Source organism: Rhizophagus irregularis, chromosome 30, assembly GCF_026210795.1.
Source record: "Rhizophagus irregularis chromosome 30, complete sequence".
In the NCBI taxonomy this organism is placed as follows: Eukaryota; Fungi; Glomeromycota; class Glomeromycetes; order Glomerales; family Glomeraceae; genus Rhizophagus; species Rhizophagus irregularis.
The window spans coordinates 2,310,602-2,325,165 of record NC_089458.1 but is presented as its reverse complement, the minus strand read 5'-3'; the positions used below and the strand labels follow the sequence as shown (position 1 = coordinate 2,325,165).

At 27.1% G+C, this 14,564-nt stretch overlaps 6 protein-coding genes across 6 annotated transcripts; 2 read left to right on the top strand and 4 right to left on the bottom strand.

The window, feature by feature from the left end:
* Positions 1–5,183: 5,183 nt before the first annotated feature.
* OCT59_021920 (uncharacterized protein) lies at positions 5,184–6,391 on the bottom strand. The gene is made up of 4 exons (XM_025319424.2): positions 6,115–6,391; positions 5,978–6,042; positions 5,765–5,870; positions 5,184–5,696 (listed from the first exon to the last, which is right to left on the bottom strand). The coding sequence occupies exons 1-4, from the start codon at positions 6,358–6,360 to the stop codon at positions 5,601–5,603; spliced, it is 513 nt and encodes a 170-aa protein (XP_025173886.1). The 5' UTR covers positions 6,361–6,391; the 3' UTR covers positions 5,184–5,600.
* A 64-nt stretch (positions 6,392–6,455) lies between these two features.
* Positions 6,456–7,844, top strand: OCT59_021919 (uncharacterized protein). The gene is made up of 6 exons (XM_025309438.2): positions 6,456–6,589; positions 6,656–6,745; positions 6,827–6,973; positions 7,045–7,199; positions 7,265–7,471; positions 7,541–7,844. The coding sequence occupies exons 1-6, from the start codon at positions 6,502–6,504 to the stop codon at positions 7,706–7,708; spliced, it is 855 nt and encodes a 284-aa protein (XP_025173887.2). The 5' UTR covers positions 6,456–6,501; the 3' UTR covers positions 7,709–7,844.
* Positions 7,761–8,989, bottom strand: OCT59_021918 (Nudix hydrolase 21). Its single transcript, XM_025319425.2, has 6 exons — positions 8,874–8,989; positions 8,766–8,776; positions 8,506–8,695; positions 8,268–8,442; positions 8,119–8,194; positions 7,761–8,043 (listed from the first exon to the last, which is right to left on the bottom strand). Exons 1-6 carry the CDS (start codon positions 8,897–8,899, stop codon positions 7,904–7,906), a joined length of 618 nt encoding a protein of 205 aa, XP_025173888.1. The 5' UTR covers positions 8,900–8,989; the 3' UTR covers positions 7,761–7,903.
* A 60-nt stretch (positions 8,990–9,049) lies between these two features.
* Positions 9,050–11,770, top strand: OCT59_021917 (uncharacterized protein). Its single transcript, XM_066146834.1, has 11 exons — positions 9,050–9,186; positions 9,254–9,369; positions 9,459–9,494; positions 9,571–9,953; positions 10,029–10,149; positions 10,220–10,333; positions 10,411–10,534; positions 10,622–10,804; positions 10,876–11,033; positions 11,119–11,211; positions 11,279–11,770. The coding sequence occupies exons 1-11, from the start codon at positions 9,110–9,112 to the stop codon at positions 11,500–11,502; spliced, it is 1,629 nt and encodes a 542-aa protein (XP_066005935.1). The 5' UTR covers positions 9,050–9,109; the 3' UTR covers positions 11,503–11,770.
* Positions 11,528–13,321, bottom strand: OCT59_021916 (uncharacterized protein). Its single transcript, XM_025319426.2, has 3 exons — positions 12,779–13,321; positions 12,460–12,663; positions 11,528–12,398 (listed from the first exon to the last, which is right to left on the bottom strand). The coding sequence occupies exons 1-3, from the start codon at positions 13,259–13,261 to the stop codon at positions 11,823–11,825; spliced, it is 1,263 nt and encodes a 420-aa protein (XP_025173890.2). The 5' UTR covers positions 13,262–13,321; the 3' UTR covers positions 11,528–11,822.
* A 195-nt stretch (positions 13,322–13,516) lies between these two features.
* On the bottom strand, positions 13,517–14,491 carry OCT59_021915 (60S ribosomal protein uL23). Its single transcript, XM_025308756.2, has 4 exons — positions 14,444–14,491; positions 13,943–14,300; positions 13,805–13,874; positions 13,517–13,732 (listed from the first exon to the last, which is right to left on the bottom strand). The coding sequence occupies exons 1-4, from the start codon at positions 14,460–14,462 to the stop codon at positions 13,718–13,720; spliced, it is 462 nt and encodes a 153-aa protein (XP_025173891.2). The 5' UTR covers positions 14,463–14,491; the 3' UTR covers positions 13,517–13,717.
* Between the last annotated feature and the right edge of the window lie 73 nt (positions 14,492–14,564).

The following is a 14,564-nucleotide window of genomic DNA, read 5'->3' as shown; positions in this document are numbered from 1 at the left end:
ATTAAAACTTTAACTTGAGAAACCCAATAACGCTCTAATAGTCATGAAAATTTGCCAATATATGACTCTTACCAATACTAATCTACTTTCGAACATCGGCTTTTAGAAACGTTATGCGTCAAAAGTTTTAGGCTTGGAATGTCTTGGATATATTAAAATAATAAAATTCAGGGGTGACGGTAGTGGGACAGTTTGGTAATACAAAATTATATTGTATAACCAACCAGTTAGACCCCCACACCCCTAGGTAGTGTTTTTGGAGTAGTTAAAATTCTGCGTAAATCATGTAATCATCATATATCACATGATTATGATTAAAGAGTTACGTAATATTTTTACTTATTATATATTATTTTTAAGTATATAATAAAATAATAAAATTTTATATAATTTTAAGGTATTTTAAGTAGCTAATGTTAAATATCTTAAAACTAAAAACACAAAGGCAATAAAATTTATATCATGTATAGCTTTATAATGTGCTGTCATGGTGTGATTGTATCATATCATAATTATCACTTTTTTATTAAAATAAGATCATTGTAATCCATATACACAGTGAAATCTGATATAACGGAACCCCAATAAACCGGAACTGGCCTTATACCGGAACTTTTTTTCGGAACCAAATCACATATATTAAAATAAGTTTGATATAACGGAATTTATTAGTAAAATCTCGATAATAGCTATAACGGAACAAATAATAGAACGGTTATAATAAAAATGGTTCGATATACCAGAACACATGACGATTCACAATTTTAAACCAATAAAATTACAGTATTTTCACGTGATACAGATAATCTCATTTTTTTTGAGCAACATCATTTTTTTTTATAAAAAATTATTTCAGATAGTAAGAAAAAGCAAAATTTTTTTAAGTTTTGGTAAATTTCAGTGTATAAAATTTCTCAAATAATGTTTTAAATAAAAATAATCTAAATTTTCAATGTTCGTCGCACATGTCGCACAAATAAAAACTTGATATAACGGAATTTCATGTGATTTATATATAAAATCCGGTATATCGAAATTTTTTAAATTTTTTGATATATCGGAAGTCTCGATATACCGGATATTTTTACTGGAACGGATGGTTCTATTATATCGAATTTCACTGTGTATATTTGTATAACCATAAGTTGGTCTTTCCATATATTTATCTATCCCCTAGGCAGTATATAAAATCTGAAAAAAATTATATGTACATATGCAGGACCCTGCTTACTTATAAGATAGGTCACCCCAGGCTAAGGTAAAAATCATATATAAATTCTTTGCAGATCCTACTATAAAAGGAAATTTTATGTTACATTGTTATGATTTTTTTCCCTTTTAGCTAATTAACCAATAGAATTTAAGAAAAAAGTAAGGTAAAAACTATTAGTAGAGGACCAATTTTTTACGATGACCTTTATTATAAGTAAGTGGAGTCCTACATATGCATATAAATCATTTTTTTTTGTGCACAATTAAAAAATTTTTGTGCACAATAGTGCACATTTTTATTAATTTTATTAATATTTTCTTTAAGAAATTTTATGCTGTGCACAATAATGCACATTGAATTTTAAAAATTATGCATATAAAAATTAAAATGTATATGTATGTACATTGTGCATATGAATTTTATATACTGCCCCTAGATTATATAAATTTTTGGCTAAATTTTTATATTACATAATATTACACAAATTTCATATTTCAGGTTAGTACTATAAATTTAGCCTGATTTAAATCTAGAATATCTTATAAGTAATGAGTATTTGAAGTGAATATTTTCAATTTCCTTTCATCTGATCTATTTACAAAAATACATATCTGATAACTGTAAATGATGGATATCTAATCACAGATATAAATATGAAATTAATGAATTGGAACACTACTTTAATTAACATTTAATATTATTGTATTTTTATTATACAAAGTATTGCATAAAATGCAGCAAGATTAGGAATAAATATTAAAAAATTTTATTATAATTTGATAAATATTTTTCTTTAAACTAAAATATAATGAAAATAATTTTTTGCAATATTAAAAATATCCATTATAATATAATATATCAGATATAAATTAACATTAAGAAAAGACCATAATTTTGAAATTAATAAAATATTACCCAAAATAATAGCAAATTAACTAGATTCCAACTTAATATTATTAAGCATTAAATATTAAAAATTAAAGAATTTTTTAATATATTATTAACAAAATTATTGTTTAAATATTTAGCCAAAAATTACTAATTAAATCATATAATTTTATTGTTTTAATCATGCAGTAGATAGTCAAAAAAAATTTTTTAATTTATACTTTTCTATTAGTTTTGATAATATTTGAGAAATTTTTAATGATTATATCCATTCTAAATTCACAAATTTTACATCATATTAGTTTTTCAAAAATTAATACTTATAGTTAATTTTTTCAAAAAGTAAAAAAGCATTATGATCATGAAAATGTCCTAATATTTAAGTTTATTTTGCATTTTAAATGATAAAAATTGGACTTATTTTGAGCAAACTATATATATTTTTGTGGGTATTGCTAAATATCACCAGTGGTGATCGTTATCACATGTAAAATATTTTTTGAATTTTCAAAAATTTTTGACTGTGACATTATTCTAATTATAATATAAATATCATTATTATATGTAAATTTATGGGTAGAACAAGTTTGTCTTAAATTATAAAGGCTGTTGTTTAGATAGTTTTTGAGAAAAATAGGAAAGTTTGATTTTATAAGTAAAATACAATTTTTTGTTTTAAAAAAGATTTTTTAGTCAAATTTTCAAAATTTTAGTGTGATTAGTATCTACTCAGGTTTATTTTATACATTTATTATTTAAATTGAAATTTTTTAAAAAAAAATTATGATGTGTTTTTTAACTCTGGCCAAAATTATAATTTTCAGCCAGAATTAAGTGGTGTGGTAATGATCACCACTGGTGATATTTAGTAATACCCTATTTTTGTAATTTAAATAATTTTTTAGCATTAAAAAATTATATAAAAAAAATTTTTAATAAATATAATTTAAAAGAAATATATAATATATATTATATGGCCAATAAGAACTTATGGCCTATAATCAAAAGCAAAATGCAAAATGATATGATTTCCATAATTCATAAATGAAGTAATACAACAGAGGATACACCTAATATTATAAACAAGAAATTAAACCAGATACTAGGAACACAACATGATGATAAAAAATTTTTTGATTTTTGCTCACTGGCCTTGGAAGCTAAGATTGACACTAATTTTTCCAAAATATCAAAACAAATATTTGGATTCTCAGAGTCAAAAAACATTTTATTTTTGGCTTCACTTTTGAATTCCTTTATCATGCACTTTAAGGAACTAATTTGGTTGCCTAGATGTAATGCTACTAATGCATGGGAAAAGGCTAAAAATATTGGAAAAAAAGACAAATTAAATGAATCTGAAAATATGGATCATTATTTTAAATCCGTTCATCAACAGATCAAGCAATTAAAACAGAATAAACAACAATCAAAGAAGAATAATATAACAAATTTACAGGAAAATTAAATGGTAGAGTTTGGTGATACATCATTAGAATTGGATTCAGTACAGCTTGAAAACTTAAAAAATGAAAATCTCATATTATCAAAATGCTATAGAATGGGAAAAAAAGCTCAAGATCAAATGTGTTTATTAATTAGTAATAATAACTGGTGGTTTAGTTGGGCTTATAAAAAGACAAAAAATGTTGTTAATAATGTTATAATTGATTTAGCAACAGTATAATTTCTATAATATAATCAATAGACATAATATTAATTATTTTTATAATCAATAGATACAACACTAATTATTTTTTATTCTATATTTATTCTTATCTATATTTTGATGATTGCATCCTACTGGGTGAATATAGCTTATGATAATTTGTTTGTATGGTATATAAACTACATATCAATAAAGCATATATAAATCATTAAAAAAAAAAAAAAAAAAATAATATATATTATATCTTATGAGATATATTTACTATTGCATTTTGTCAAATAAGGTATTTTTCTATTATTTAGGTAATTAGGTTTTTTTTAGAGATTTGTTTCTTTTTATTGCTTTTTTTTTAGTATAATAAAAAAAAATTATTTTTATTTATTTTGCAAGTTTACTTAAAGTATTAAAAGTTAATTTAAATATCAATTTTAATTTATTTAACAAATTCTTTTTTTTTTATTTGTTAAATTAATTCTGCTTAATAATCAGTATAAAAAATCTATTTTTTTGAAAATTTGTATTTAAATATCTATATATAAATAGAAATTGTTAATTAAAAAATAATTATATATATAATATAAAGGCAATTTCTATTTGTACACAGGGTGTTTAAACACGGTCATATTAGTAGATTAAAAACGGCATTCAAAACCTTCTTTAATGCCTTAAGTAAACTTGCAGAGCAGGTGAAAATACATATATTTATCTGTAATATAATAAGAATAAAAAGTCAAAGAGTATAATGTCGGTAGCATTCAATTTCAAATTAAAAAACAAAAAATTAGTCTATTAAAAATTATATTTATATGACCTGTGTACAAACACCCCGTGTAAACTTAGAAATTTTCTAATATAAAATATATTTTTTATTTTTGGTTTAAATATATTATAATTATATTTATAATTTATTCAACCAAATTTTATTAAAAAACAATAATCCTTTTTTTTTTATTTTTTTATAAAGTAAAGTTATTTTACTTTTTTATTTATCTTTAATTATACTTTTCAAATTAAACTATATATTTATTATACAAATATAAATACTAATGGAATTAGTAAATACTTTTTATTTGGCTAATTATTTTTATTATTTTAAATGTTAATCTTTCTTATGTTAGCTAATAATAAAAGAATAATAAATATTATATTGGATTTGTTATAATATTTAATATATCTAATATTTTATAAAATCATGATACCAATTATTTTATTTATATTCAATATTGCCATTATTTATTAAATATATTCAAATTATAAAGATTTCAGATTTATTATAAAAAAAAAATATTATATGTGAATAACTGAATATAAACTTTTTCAAGAAAATCATCATATATGCTATTAATGATATGTATATAACAATCAGGTAGATAAGTTGGCAAAAAAGTATTATAATTAAATATAATAATTCTTGAAAATAGGATTTAAATCCATAATCCATTTGAATATTCAATAAAATTATAATTTACAGTTACAAATAAATGGTTGAAATTCAGTTTAAATCTAAATTGAATACTGATAGCCAAACTAACAAGTTTAGATAGTTTATTTTTCACAATTAATTCCTTTTAACCTTAAATAAATTGTCCCAAGTATTACTTCAAATTTTAGATGAACTTATAAAACAAAACCCTCACTTTAAATTTGCAAGTATATAAAACCAATAATAACTTTCTTAACTACAAGCTTTTCAGCACCCAATTTATTGTTATATGTTACTGAGATTAAATCTCACAGGCTTTAACAACTTTCAAAATTTTTTAAATACACTTATTATATTGTAAAAATTCGAGTGTACTATTATAAAAATTAATGTTTTTGATAGATGACTTAAGCACGGTAATAATCAGGCTTCTTGACATTTATACCATATTCTGAAAGTGCAGCAGCAAGATCCTCTAGGTTAAGGACTGTCTTGTTACGTTGCTATAAAATTCAAAGCAATTTATTTTTAAATTCCTTTTGAATAAACTTAAAAATTCTATATCAAATACCTTTCCAAGATTCTTTTTACTTTGTTGTCGAATTTTACAATATTGGAAGGCATCGGTTGCAATGTCAGCAACAAATTTTTGGGCGGCTAAGGACATGAGACGCATTCTTTGAATAATTTTTAATGCAGAGATTAAATTAAAAAAAAGAAAAAAAAAATTCTTATATAAAAAAAAGATAATATTATTTATAGATTTATAACAAAATAGACTAACACTCGAATATCATCACAGGAGGCTCCGGATCTGGAGAGATAGTATTCTGATACGTGGTCAGGAATCTTTTAACAATATAAATTAAAAAACTGAGATTAAAGAGATTCCAGAAGCTCTAAACTAGACAATTTCCTTACGAGAGGTTCAAAGCCGTCTAATATTCGAAGAAAATCTAGTAAAGAACGATCTTTTCGTATAAACTCTTCTTCTCTCCTAGAAGGTGATATGACCGTCGATTCTTCTTCTTCGCTAGATTCTGTGTCTTCAACAGATTCGGGTAAAATGTTTTCCTCCTCTACAGGTTCTGGCGTTTCGACTTCTTTTCCTTTTCCTTTGTCAATGTTGTAAATATGTTGTTCGTCGGAATCATTATCGAAATCCATCGAAGACAAACTTATAAATCGGTATTTGACTATTTGTCTATCTCAGTTTACATTACCATATTTGTTGATGTTTGTGTACCCATAAATTTTTTATCACTCTTGCAAGTCGTAAATTTCAAAATTTTATAATTTATAATAAAAATGCGACAGAAAAGAACGAAACAATATAAACGACTTATGGCACTTTATTCTATATCGTTTGGTTTTAGAGAACCTTATCAAATACTAGGTTGGGATAATTATAAAATTTTAAAATAATTTTCAATTTTATTGATAACGATACTTTGTGTTAAAGTGGACAGCAATTTTATGCGAACTGCCTTACGATATAAGATGGATATTTCTAAGCAACTCTGTACAGTAATGCTAGGCAATACAAAGCAATGTATGCTTTTAATTTATGTTAAATTGTTAATTGATTTTCTTTAAATAAACTTATTATCGTAATGTTCTTTTATGATGATAGTATATACTTCTTGTACATTAGCTGAAGTGAAAGATCAAAGCAAAGATGAATTTGGCACGGAAAACGCATTAAAAAGATTCGAGCTACGAGGATGTATACATAGACACAAACCAGTCTCAAGTGCTGAATGTATATTGTCAATTATAGGTAATATTCAATTTAACATGATACTAAATAAACACTAAATTATAAATAATAATATTTAATGAATTTATAAGGGCCCGATAATCCTCATAATTATTGCGTAGCCACGCAAAATGAATCGCTTCGTAAACGATTTCGCGCTATTCCTGGCATTCCACTATTATACATAAATCGAACTGTATTAATCCTTGAACCTCCTTCTTATGCCACATTGCAAAAATCAAAAAAGGTATTTCTAAATGATATAAAAATCAATGTTCGTAATTTTAATTGAAAATTGTGCATTTTGATTAGATCGAAAATGTGAAAACCCATGCATCAGTTGAGGAATTATCTTTTTTAGCGAAAGCTAATTCTGATATTCAAGTAGATACTGAAAAACCAAAAAAGAAACGTAAAGGACCGAAAGAACCTAATCCGTTGAGTTGTAAGAAAAAAAAAATGAAGGTTTTACCTCAAAATAAAAAGAATAGTGAAATGGGAAAGATCAGTCTAACAAATGTACGTTTAATTTAACTTTTTTTCTTGGATTGTTTACAATTCTTGATTAATAATTGAGATACGAATCAGGAACCGACAAGTAAAAAGCGAAAATACGATGATTATGAAAATAACGATGATTCTCAGAGTCAACCACAAGAGAATAATAATGAAAAATCTTCAATAGATAATAATAATCAGCTAAACAAGAAAAAGAGGAAAAGGAAAAGGAAGAAATCAAATAAGTTAAAAAATTAGAAGACATAAGTACAAATAAGAAAGATGAAAGTAATTCTGTGAAAGTAATAAATTAATGTATATATTGTGATATTATAATCTATTAGAAATTTTTTTAGAAAGTAAAAACGCGCGAATTCACGCGATTCTTATATCTACTTACATATATTCTATATATCTAATGTCTAATAATTTTATAATTAGCTATTCTATTTATTATTTTTCATAAATGAAATTAAATCTACTCAGCAAATGTGGAATTGCGGATAACTGAGGTCCATAACGCTGCGCATTGTCATATAATTCAAAAAGAGGTACTGCGAGCAACTTCATATTTTTCGGGACAGATAAAATTTCTAGATAAGTTGTACAACAAAAGTTAGTAACTAATTTTTGTACACAAATTAAGCAAAAAAACGAAGAAATAGTACTCTTTTCTGGAAGATGAACTAAAAATATTTTTTTTTGTTCCTTCGGCTTAGTAACATGTGCTGGTGTATACGGATACTGAGTAAAGAAAGCATTAAGAATTAAAATAAATTTATTTTAACTCGAGAGAGATTTTTTATAAATTATATACCATGAAAGTTTCAAAATTTGGTCGCCACCAAACACTTAAACATTCGCCAATTTGCCAGTCCTCATGACTTGAGGTATTGTTGCTATATGTATTAACAACTGGAGCCAACCGCTCATCTAACCTAGCTTTAAGACCTTCGATTTCATCTTCTCCTGGTTTAAGATAATCACCGGGCCTACATATACAAACATTAGGATAATAATAATAGTAAATGGAATAAATTCACATTGAAACTTACAGTTTAAAAAAAGAGTTGGCAATTTGCAACATTAACACGTGAGGATGATTATGTTCGTGAACAACAAGCACCCCCTCTACAGTCCTTCGCATACCGGTCGTTTCATAATCATTTTGTAGCCGTTGCAAACGCGCTGCAACTGACGGATCTTCCTCTGGTTGTGCTTCTTTTGTGCCAAACGTGTAGTTGACTAAAATAACATTAGAGGATTGTAAGTTTGATGACAAAAATAAAACCGAAAGTAAATTATGAATTATTACCTAAGGGATATCTAGATCGTGAAAATTGGTAGTCATAAGAAATTATTGAAAAGCATTAATTGTTGAACTAAACCATACCGTAACTTAAATGATTCAATGAAACCTTACAGAGTCACAGTTGGATTATTAGACATTTTTTTGTTAAGAAAATTTTACTATCCCACGCTAGTAAAAGTCAACTAAATTTAAGTTTGGACAAAAAAAAAAATGTTTTGCATTATGCACAAAAACGCAAATACACAAACCAACCTTAATTTTTAATTTAGATCCAGCAAGTCGGAACCGACTTCCCTATTTTGTAACGTGAATAAAAATTTCTTTGCACCAAAATTTACAAAACCAAAATGCCTCAGCAATTGGAAGTAACAGAATATGATGTTATTATACTTGGTACTGGTTTTGTCGAATCAATCCTTGCAGGGTATGAATTTCCTTGACTATTATAGTATTTTGTAGCGACTTAACGTGAAATTAAATAAACGTAACAGGGCTTTAGCGAGAATCGGTAAATCTGTGTTGCATATGGATACAAATGAATATTATGGAGGCAGCTGGACTTCGTTTAATTTCCAAGAATTGTTAGATTGGGCTCAGCTTTTACAAGGTTGCCCATATTATTTAGTGACAATTTGTAAGAGACTTTTATATGTAAATTTTTTGTTAATAATTTGAGAAATTGGTTCTAATATATAGGTCATGTAGAGGAATCGAGCGGAAACAGCCAAGAAAGTAAAATTAATTTCAAACTTCATATCCTTTAAATTGAATCAGGAATAAATTATAAGAATATCATTATTATCAACAGATTTCGAAGGAAAGAAAGCTTTACCAATCAATTTTTCCAAGGCTCGCCGTCAAGCCTATTCAACAATTGAATATGAGATATACGGTATTTTAAAGCAGACAAATAGTACCGAAGAAAATGAAGAATATCTTCATAAAGATGAACAAGATACATCAGAAGAAACAATACGTCATGTTTCGACAAGTCTGTCTAATTTCGAAAGGGAAACTCTGGCAAAATTACTCAAAGAATCAAAGCAATATAATTTGGATATAGCGCCAAAAATAATGCCTTGTCGTGGTGAATTAATCGAATTATTAATAAGTTCCGGTGTGGGTAGATATTTGGAATTTAAAGCTTTGGATAAGACTTACATATATTCTGATCAAGATACTTTTGATAAGGTTTATTAACATTAATTTAAATTACAAACTCAACTGATATCACGAAGTATTTACCTATTTTGTTAACAATTATAGGTCCCATGTTCAAAGGAAGATGTATTTACAAGTCAAACAGTAACTTTGATTGACAAAAGAAAATTGATGAGATTTTTAACATTTGCTTTAGATTTTACTAATTCTCCAGAAACGTTTGAAGGTATTATAATTATTCTTTCAAATCTTTATTATGTCGATGAGTAAGTTTTGATAATTACAATTATCAATAGGTTATGAAGAAAAACCTTATGAAAAATTTCTCAAAGAAAAATTCCAAATTGATGGCAAATTGTTATCAGCAGTTTTATACGCGATCACTTTAATTCAAACAAAAGCAAATGATGGTTTGTATTTAAATTAGTTTATACCTCATAAACTATTACATAAGATTTTTATATCATTGTATTTCTATAATATAAAGTAAATACTATACAAGGCTTGACATATACACAAAGATATTTAAAATCTCTTGGCCGTTATGGTAATGCTGCTTTTTTGGTAGCCTTATATGGTGCTGGGAGTGAAATTTCCCAAGGCTTCTGTAGGTATGCAATGTTATTAATTTACATATGTTTTTTTTATTACGTGACTTGAATTTTTGGACAATGTTTAAATTCTTCTATAATATATAGGATTTCAGCTGTATTTGGTGGAATATATATGTTAAATCATTCCATAAAGCATCTCTTAATTGACAAGAGTTCAAATAATTTCACTGGACTTATTGATGTGAATGGCCAACAACTTTCTTCCACATACTTAATTACATCTATTGATTACATACCTGAAAAGTTATTACAGGAAAATGAAGAATGGTGCGTCACAAATATATAAATTTTCATATTTAATCAATTTTAAAGGATTAATCAATAAACAAACATACTAGTGAGCAAATTTCTCGTGCGATTGTGATCATAGATCGATATATTCACGAGGAAGGTGATGCTTCTCTCACCATATTTCCACCAGATTCCGTGGGTAATGAATATCCGATAAGAGTTCTCCAGTTTTCAGAGGGGACACGATCTTGTCCCGAAGATAAATGTTAGTTAATGCAACTATAAAGTATTTAATATTTTATTTGACACTACGAGGTTATTAATCATCTTATATTTCTTTCATTTTATAGATGTTTTGTACATGTCCACAAAAGCTTCTGGAAAAAGTGCCAAAGAAGATTTGTACAAGGCATTAGAGAAATTAGTTAATATTTCAAATGATGGTAAGTTAATTATTCAAGCTTCAAAATCCTAGTTATTGTATTGACTTGGTATTTCATATCTCTTCAGATGCTTCGTTATCATCTCCTTTGTTTGCTTTATTTTACCGGCATAAATTTCGTGATGCTACGCTTTCTTCCCTACTACCCGATAATATAATTGTTACTAACGATTCTGATTCATCGTTGGATTTCGAAACGGCAACAATTCAAGCAAAGCAACTTTTTGAAAAGATGTGTCCAAATGAGGAATTTTTACCTGCCGTGCCGGACCCTGATGATGATGATTTATAATTTCAAATTATCCATTATTTTGTTACATACAATCGCATCAGTGGTATCAATAAACTTTATTAACTTTCGCTATTGAATATTACATGATAATTAATATCTGCTTAAATTTATAATTCTGAATTGTTCAAAAATCTTAGTATTTGTTTTATTTGGGAAATGTCTATCATATGCTTTAATATTTAAGATAACTATACAATTTAAGTATAAATTACAAAAAATTATGTAAAATAAATACATAGTAGTGACAAGCGGAGTTTTTCCAAAGTTTATATATATTACAATGACGTTCATATTAATCTTATTTCCAAGATCCATGATGTTTATTCTACGTCTTCATTTAATGTATCTACCTGTTGCTGAGGTTGTTGAGACCGAGATGAAGATTGTTGCGATTGAGTTGAATACGATGGCACGGGAGGAATTTTTGGAAAATTTCTACGGTTAATTAACAATCCCTTCAAACTACGAATTTCACTTCGAACTTGTGAAACAGAAGAATCACGATCATTTGAAGATGACCAAGAAGAAAATGAATAAATACTCGAAGAAAGATACGTTGCTAAAGATGTCAAAGAAAGTTGTAGATCTGGCATTGTATCATATTTTGCTAAATTTTGTTGATGTATACTTAATTTTTCAGTTAATTCAGATAGATCAGTGGCAAGAGGAGCAAGTAAAGTAGGTGGAGTAGAAATTTCATCTATTTCATATGGTGTGAGCGATTCATCATCTTCATTAACGTTATTTCTCTCAAGAGGTTTACTAGGTGAAGTTGATTTACGTAAAGACAAAATTGTCGAAAGACTTTCGTTAAACATTCTGAAAAGATTAAGTTGATGGGAAAATAATTGTTGCTTGGCAAAAATAATGGCCGTAACTGCAGGACCAAGGAATTTCTTAAATTAAGAATAAAATTAGCATATAAGTATAATATAATGAAAGCACAATTTCCTTTACCTTGATTACCGCGATCATCGCGGCACTAAAAGCGCCTGTAACCAGTAAGACTACTATCAGTTGTCTCCATAATGGAGTTCTTGTCGCCGTCATTTGATACGTGCGTGGTGGAACAGGTGGCGGGTCAGTTGGGTCAGTTGGCGGTTGTGTTATTGTTTCAGAACCCATCATCCGTGGGTTGACAACTGGAGGAGTTACCGATTGCTGATATTTTTTTAAAAAAAGTTCCGTTTTGCAAATAAAAATTATTTGAAGATGAATTCCTCTTATAAAATCGCCAAAATGTCACTTCGCAAAAAAAAGGTATAATATGTAATACCTCTTTATCTACTCTATTTTTAGCAATATCAATTTCTGCTTGCGTTAAGCCTTTACTTAACAAGAATTTAACTTTTTTGTCTTCATTCGCATTACGGACTTGCGGGCTAGATAAAAATTTTATTGCTGGAAGTATTAAGTTCTCCCTTGGCTGTGTAGGCTGAATAGCATTAGTAGCATTAGTATCTGTAACATTAGTATTTTCCCCATTTAACTGTACTTCTTCAGTTCGCCCAGCTCGTTGACGAGCTTCCTTTTGTTTTTCAATTAATTCTTTCTTTTTTCTCTCCCTTTCTTCCGGAGTCATTCTTTGACCCAATAGTTCGCGAACTTTATCAACTTTATCACTATTTGTTATATTTGTATCATTGTTAGTCGCAATTCCTACGTCTAATGCAGCTTGACGGCCATTCTCTTTTTCACCAGCAGCAGGCGAATTGTTTGCTAAAGTAGCATCCTGAAATTTATCATCACTTTCTTTCATTATATATTTTATATTTAAATAACTGAGAAATATAAACTACTTGCTGTGAAAATTTAAGATAGCATTTATCGATTTGGCGTTTTCCCACCATATAAGAATTTCACATCACGCGATAATCAATCCATCTTACTTGCTGTGATTGGTGTGATATCTATTAGTATTTATGTTATAAAAATATTGTGTCACGTGGTGAAAACAATTAAAATCAAAAGTTTAGTAAATTCTTTCCCGGAGTATAAATTAATATATCGTTTTAACTGAAGCATTTAAAAAGTGCCGATTAAATTTTCTTTTACGTAATTTATTTGCTAATTGTGTTATTTAAAGTTGATTGATTTAAATTTATTCTTATTTAAATGACAATTGTATCTCTGAGATATAATATAATTTATAATATGATATTACTTATTCTCATTTTTAGCATCCGTTATAAATATTTTTTTTCTTTTTTACTTATCAAATGAATCCAATCTGTAAAATTATTATAAGTTAGTACACAAATGACAAAATAAAGAAAATATAATTTTGATAAATGAGGTGAACCTTATTTGCGACTTCCAATGCATCAACATCACTTGTAAGGCGAACATATGCCTTCTTGGTTCCGTTTGGTCTAAGTAGACATTTTACGTTTAATTATATTAATATTTATTTATTTGAATACAAAGGGCTCATTAATACCTTATCAATGTATTGATCTTTTGAGCGTCAACGTCATACAGTTTTTTCACTGCATCCTTGATTTGGCGTTTATTAGCCTGAGTATCAACAATGAAAACGAGCGTGTTTGTGTCCTCAATTTTTTTCATTGCAGATTCGGTGTTTAGCGGATTTTTTATAATTTTGTATTGATCAAGGCGAGGTGTATGAGAAAGGGATTTGCGAGGATATTTGGGTTTTCGCGATAGACGCAAAGTCTTTGGACGATGGAAAGTTGTGGAAGTGCGTGGCTTCTTTTTAATTTTTCCATGAACTCCTTTTAAAACAGCTTTCTTGGCTGATAACGCCTTGGATTTTTCCTTAGAAACGGATTTGTCGGCTAATGTAAAATTTTTTAGTTATTTCGGCACAACAATAATTAAAAGTATATTTGCGAAGTAAATTTTACTGTGCTTTAATAATCATCCTTTTCTCTCAGATTCATATTTAATAATATTTAAATTTTCAATTAATGATTCTTACCTGATTTCTTAGGAGGCATTGTAAACAATGAATGTCGAGAAGGAGACTTGATCTTATTTCAAAAGCTATAGTTATATCATTGATTATCCAATGAAATTGGTTTATGGTGGTTACACTGATA

Coding starts and splice junctions, on each gene's coding strand:
- OCT59_021916 (XM_025319426.2), bottom strand. CDS start 13,261: ATGAAAGAAAGTGATGATAAATTTCAGGATGCTACTTTAGCAAACAAT. Junction 12,664..12,778: donor AAAATAGAGTAGATAAAGAG/GTATTACATATT, acceptor AAAAAATATCAG/CAATCGGTAACTCCTCCAGT. Junction 12,399..12,459: donor CGATGATCGCGGTAATCAAG/GTAAAGGAAATT, acceptor TCTTAATTTAAG/AAATTCCTTGGTCCTGCAGT.
- OCT59_021920 (XM_025319424.2), bottom strand. CDS start 6,360: ATGGATTTCGATAATGATTCCGACGAACAACATATTTACAACATTGAC. Junction 6,043..6,114: donor TAGACGGCTTTGAACCTCTC/GTAAGGAAATTG, acceptor TATTGTTAAAAG/ATTCCTGACCACGTATCAGA. Junction 5,871..5,977: donor TCCTGTGATGATATTCGAGT/GTTAGTCTATTT, acceptor AATTATTCAAAG/AATGCGTCTCATGTCCTTAG.
- OCT59_021915 (XM_025308756.2), bottom strand. Junction 13,875..13,942: donor AAGATCAATACATTGATAAG/GTATTAATGAGC, acceptor ATGTCTACTTAG/ACCAAACGGAACCAAGAAGG.
- OCT59_021919 (XM_025309438.2), top strand. CDS start 6,502: ATGCGACAGAAAAGAACGAAACAATATAAACGACTTATGGCACTTTAT. Junction 6,746..6,826: donor GCTAGGCAATACAAAGCAAT/GTATGCTTTTAA, acceptor TTATGATGATAG/TATATACTTCTTGTACATTA. Junction 7,472..7,540: donor GAAAGATCAGTCTAACAAAT/GTACGTTTAATT, acceptor GATACGAATCAG/GAACCGACAAGTAAAAAGCG.
- OCT59_021918 (XM_025319425.2), bottom strand. CDS start 8,899: ATGTCTAATAATCCAACTGTGACTCT. Junction 8,443..8,505: donor GCCAACTCTTTTTTTAAACT/GTAAGTTTCAAT, acceptor TTGTATATGTAG/GCCCGGTGATTATCTTAAAC. Junction 8,044..8,118: donor AGTTCATCTTCCAGAAAAGA/GTACTATTTCTT, acceptor CAACTTATCTAG/AAATTTTATCTGTCCCGAAA.
- OCT59_021917 (XM_066146834.1), top strand. CDS start 9,110: ATGCCTCAGCAATTGGAAGTAACAGAATATGATGTTATTATACTTGGT. Junction 10,150..10,219: donor TTCTCCAGAAACGTTTGAAG/GTATTATAATTA, acceptor AATTATCAATAG/GTTATGAAGAAAAACCTTAT. Junction 11,034..11,118: donor ATCTTGTCCCGAAGATAAAT/GTTAGTTAATGC, acceptor TTCATTTTATAG/ATGTTTTGTACATGTCCACA.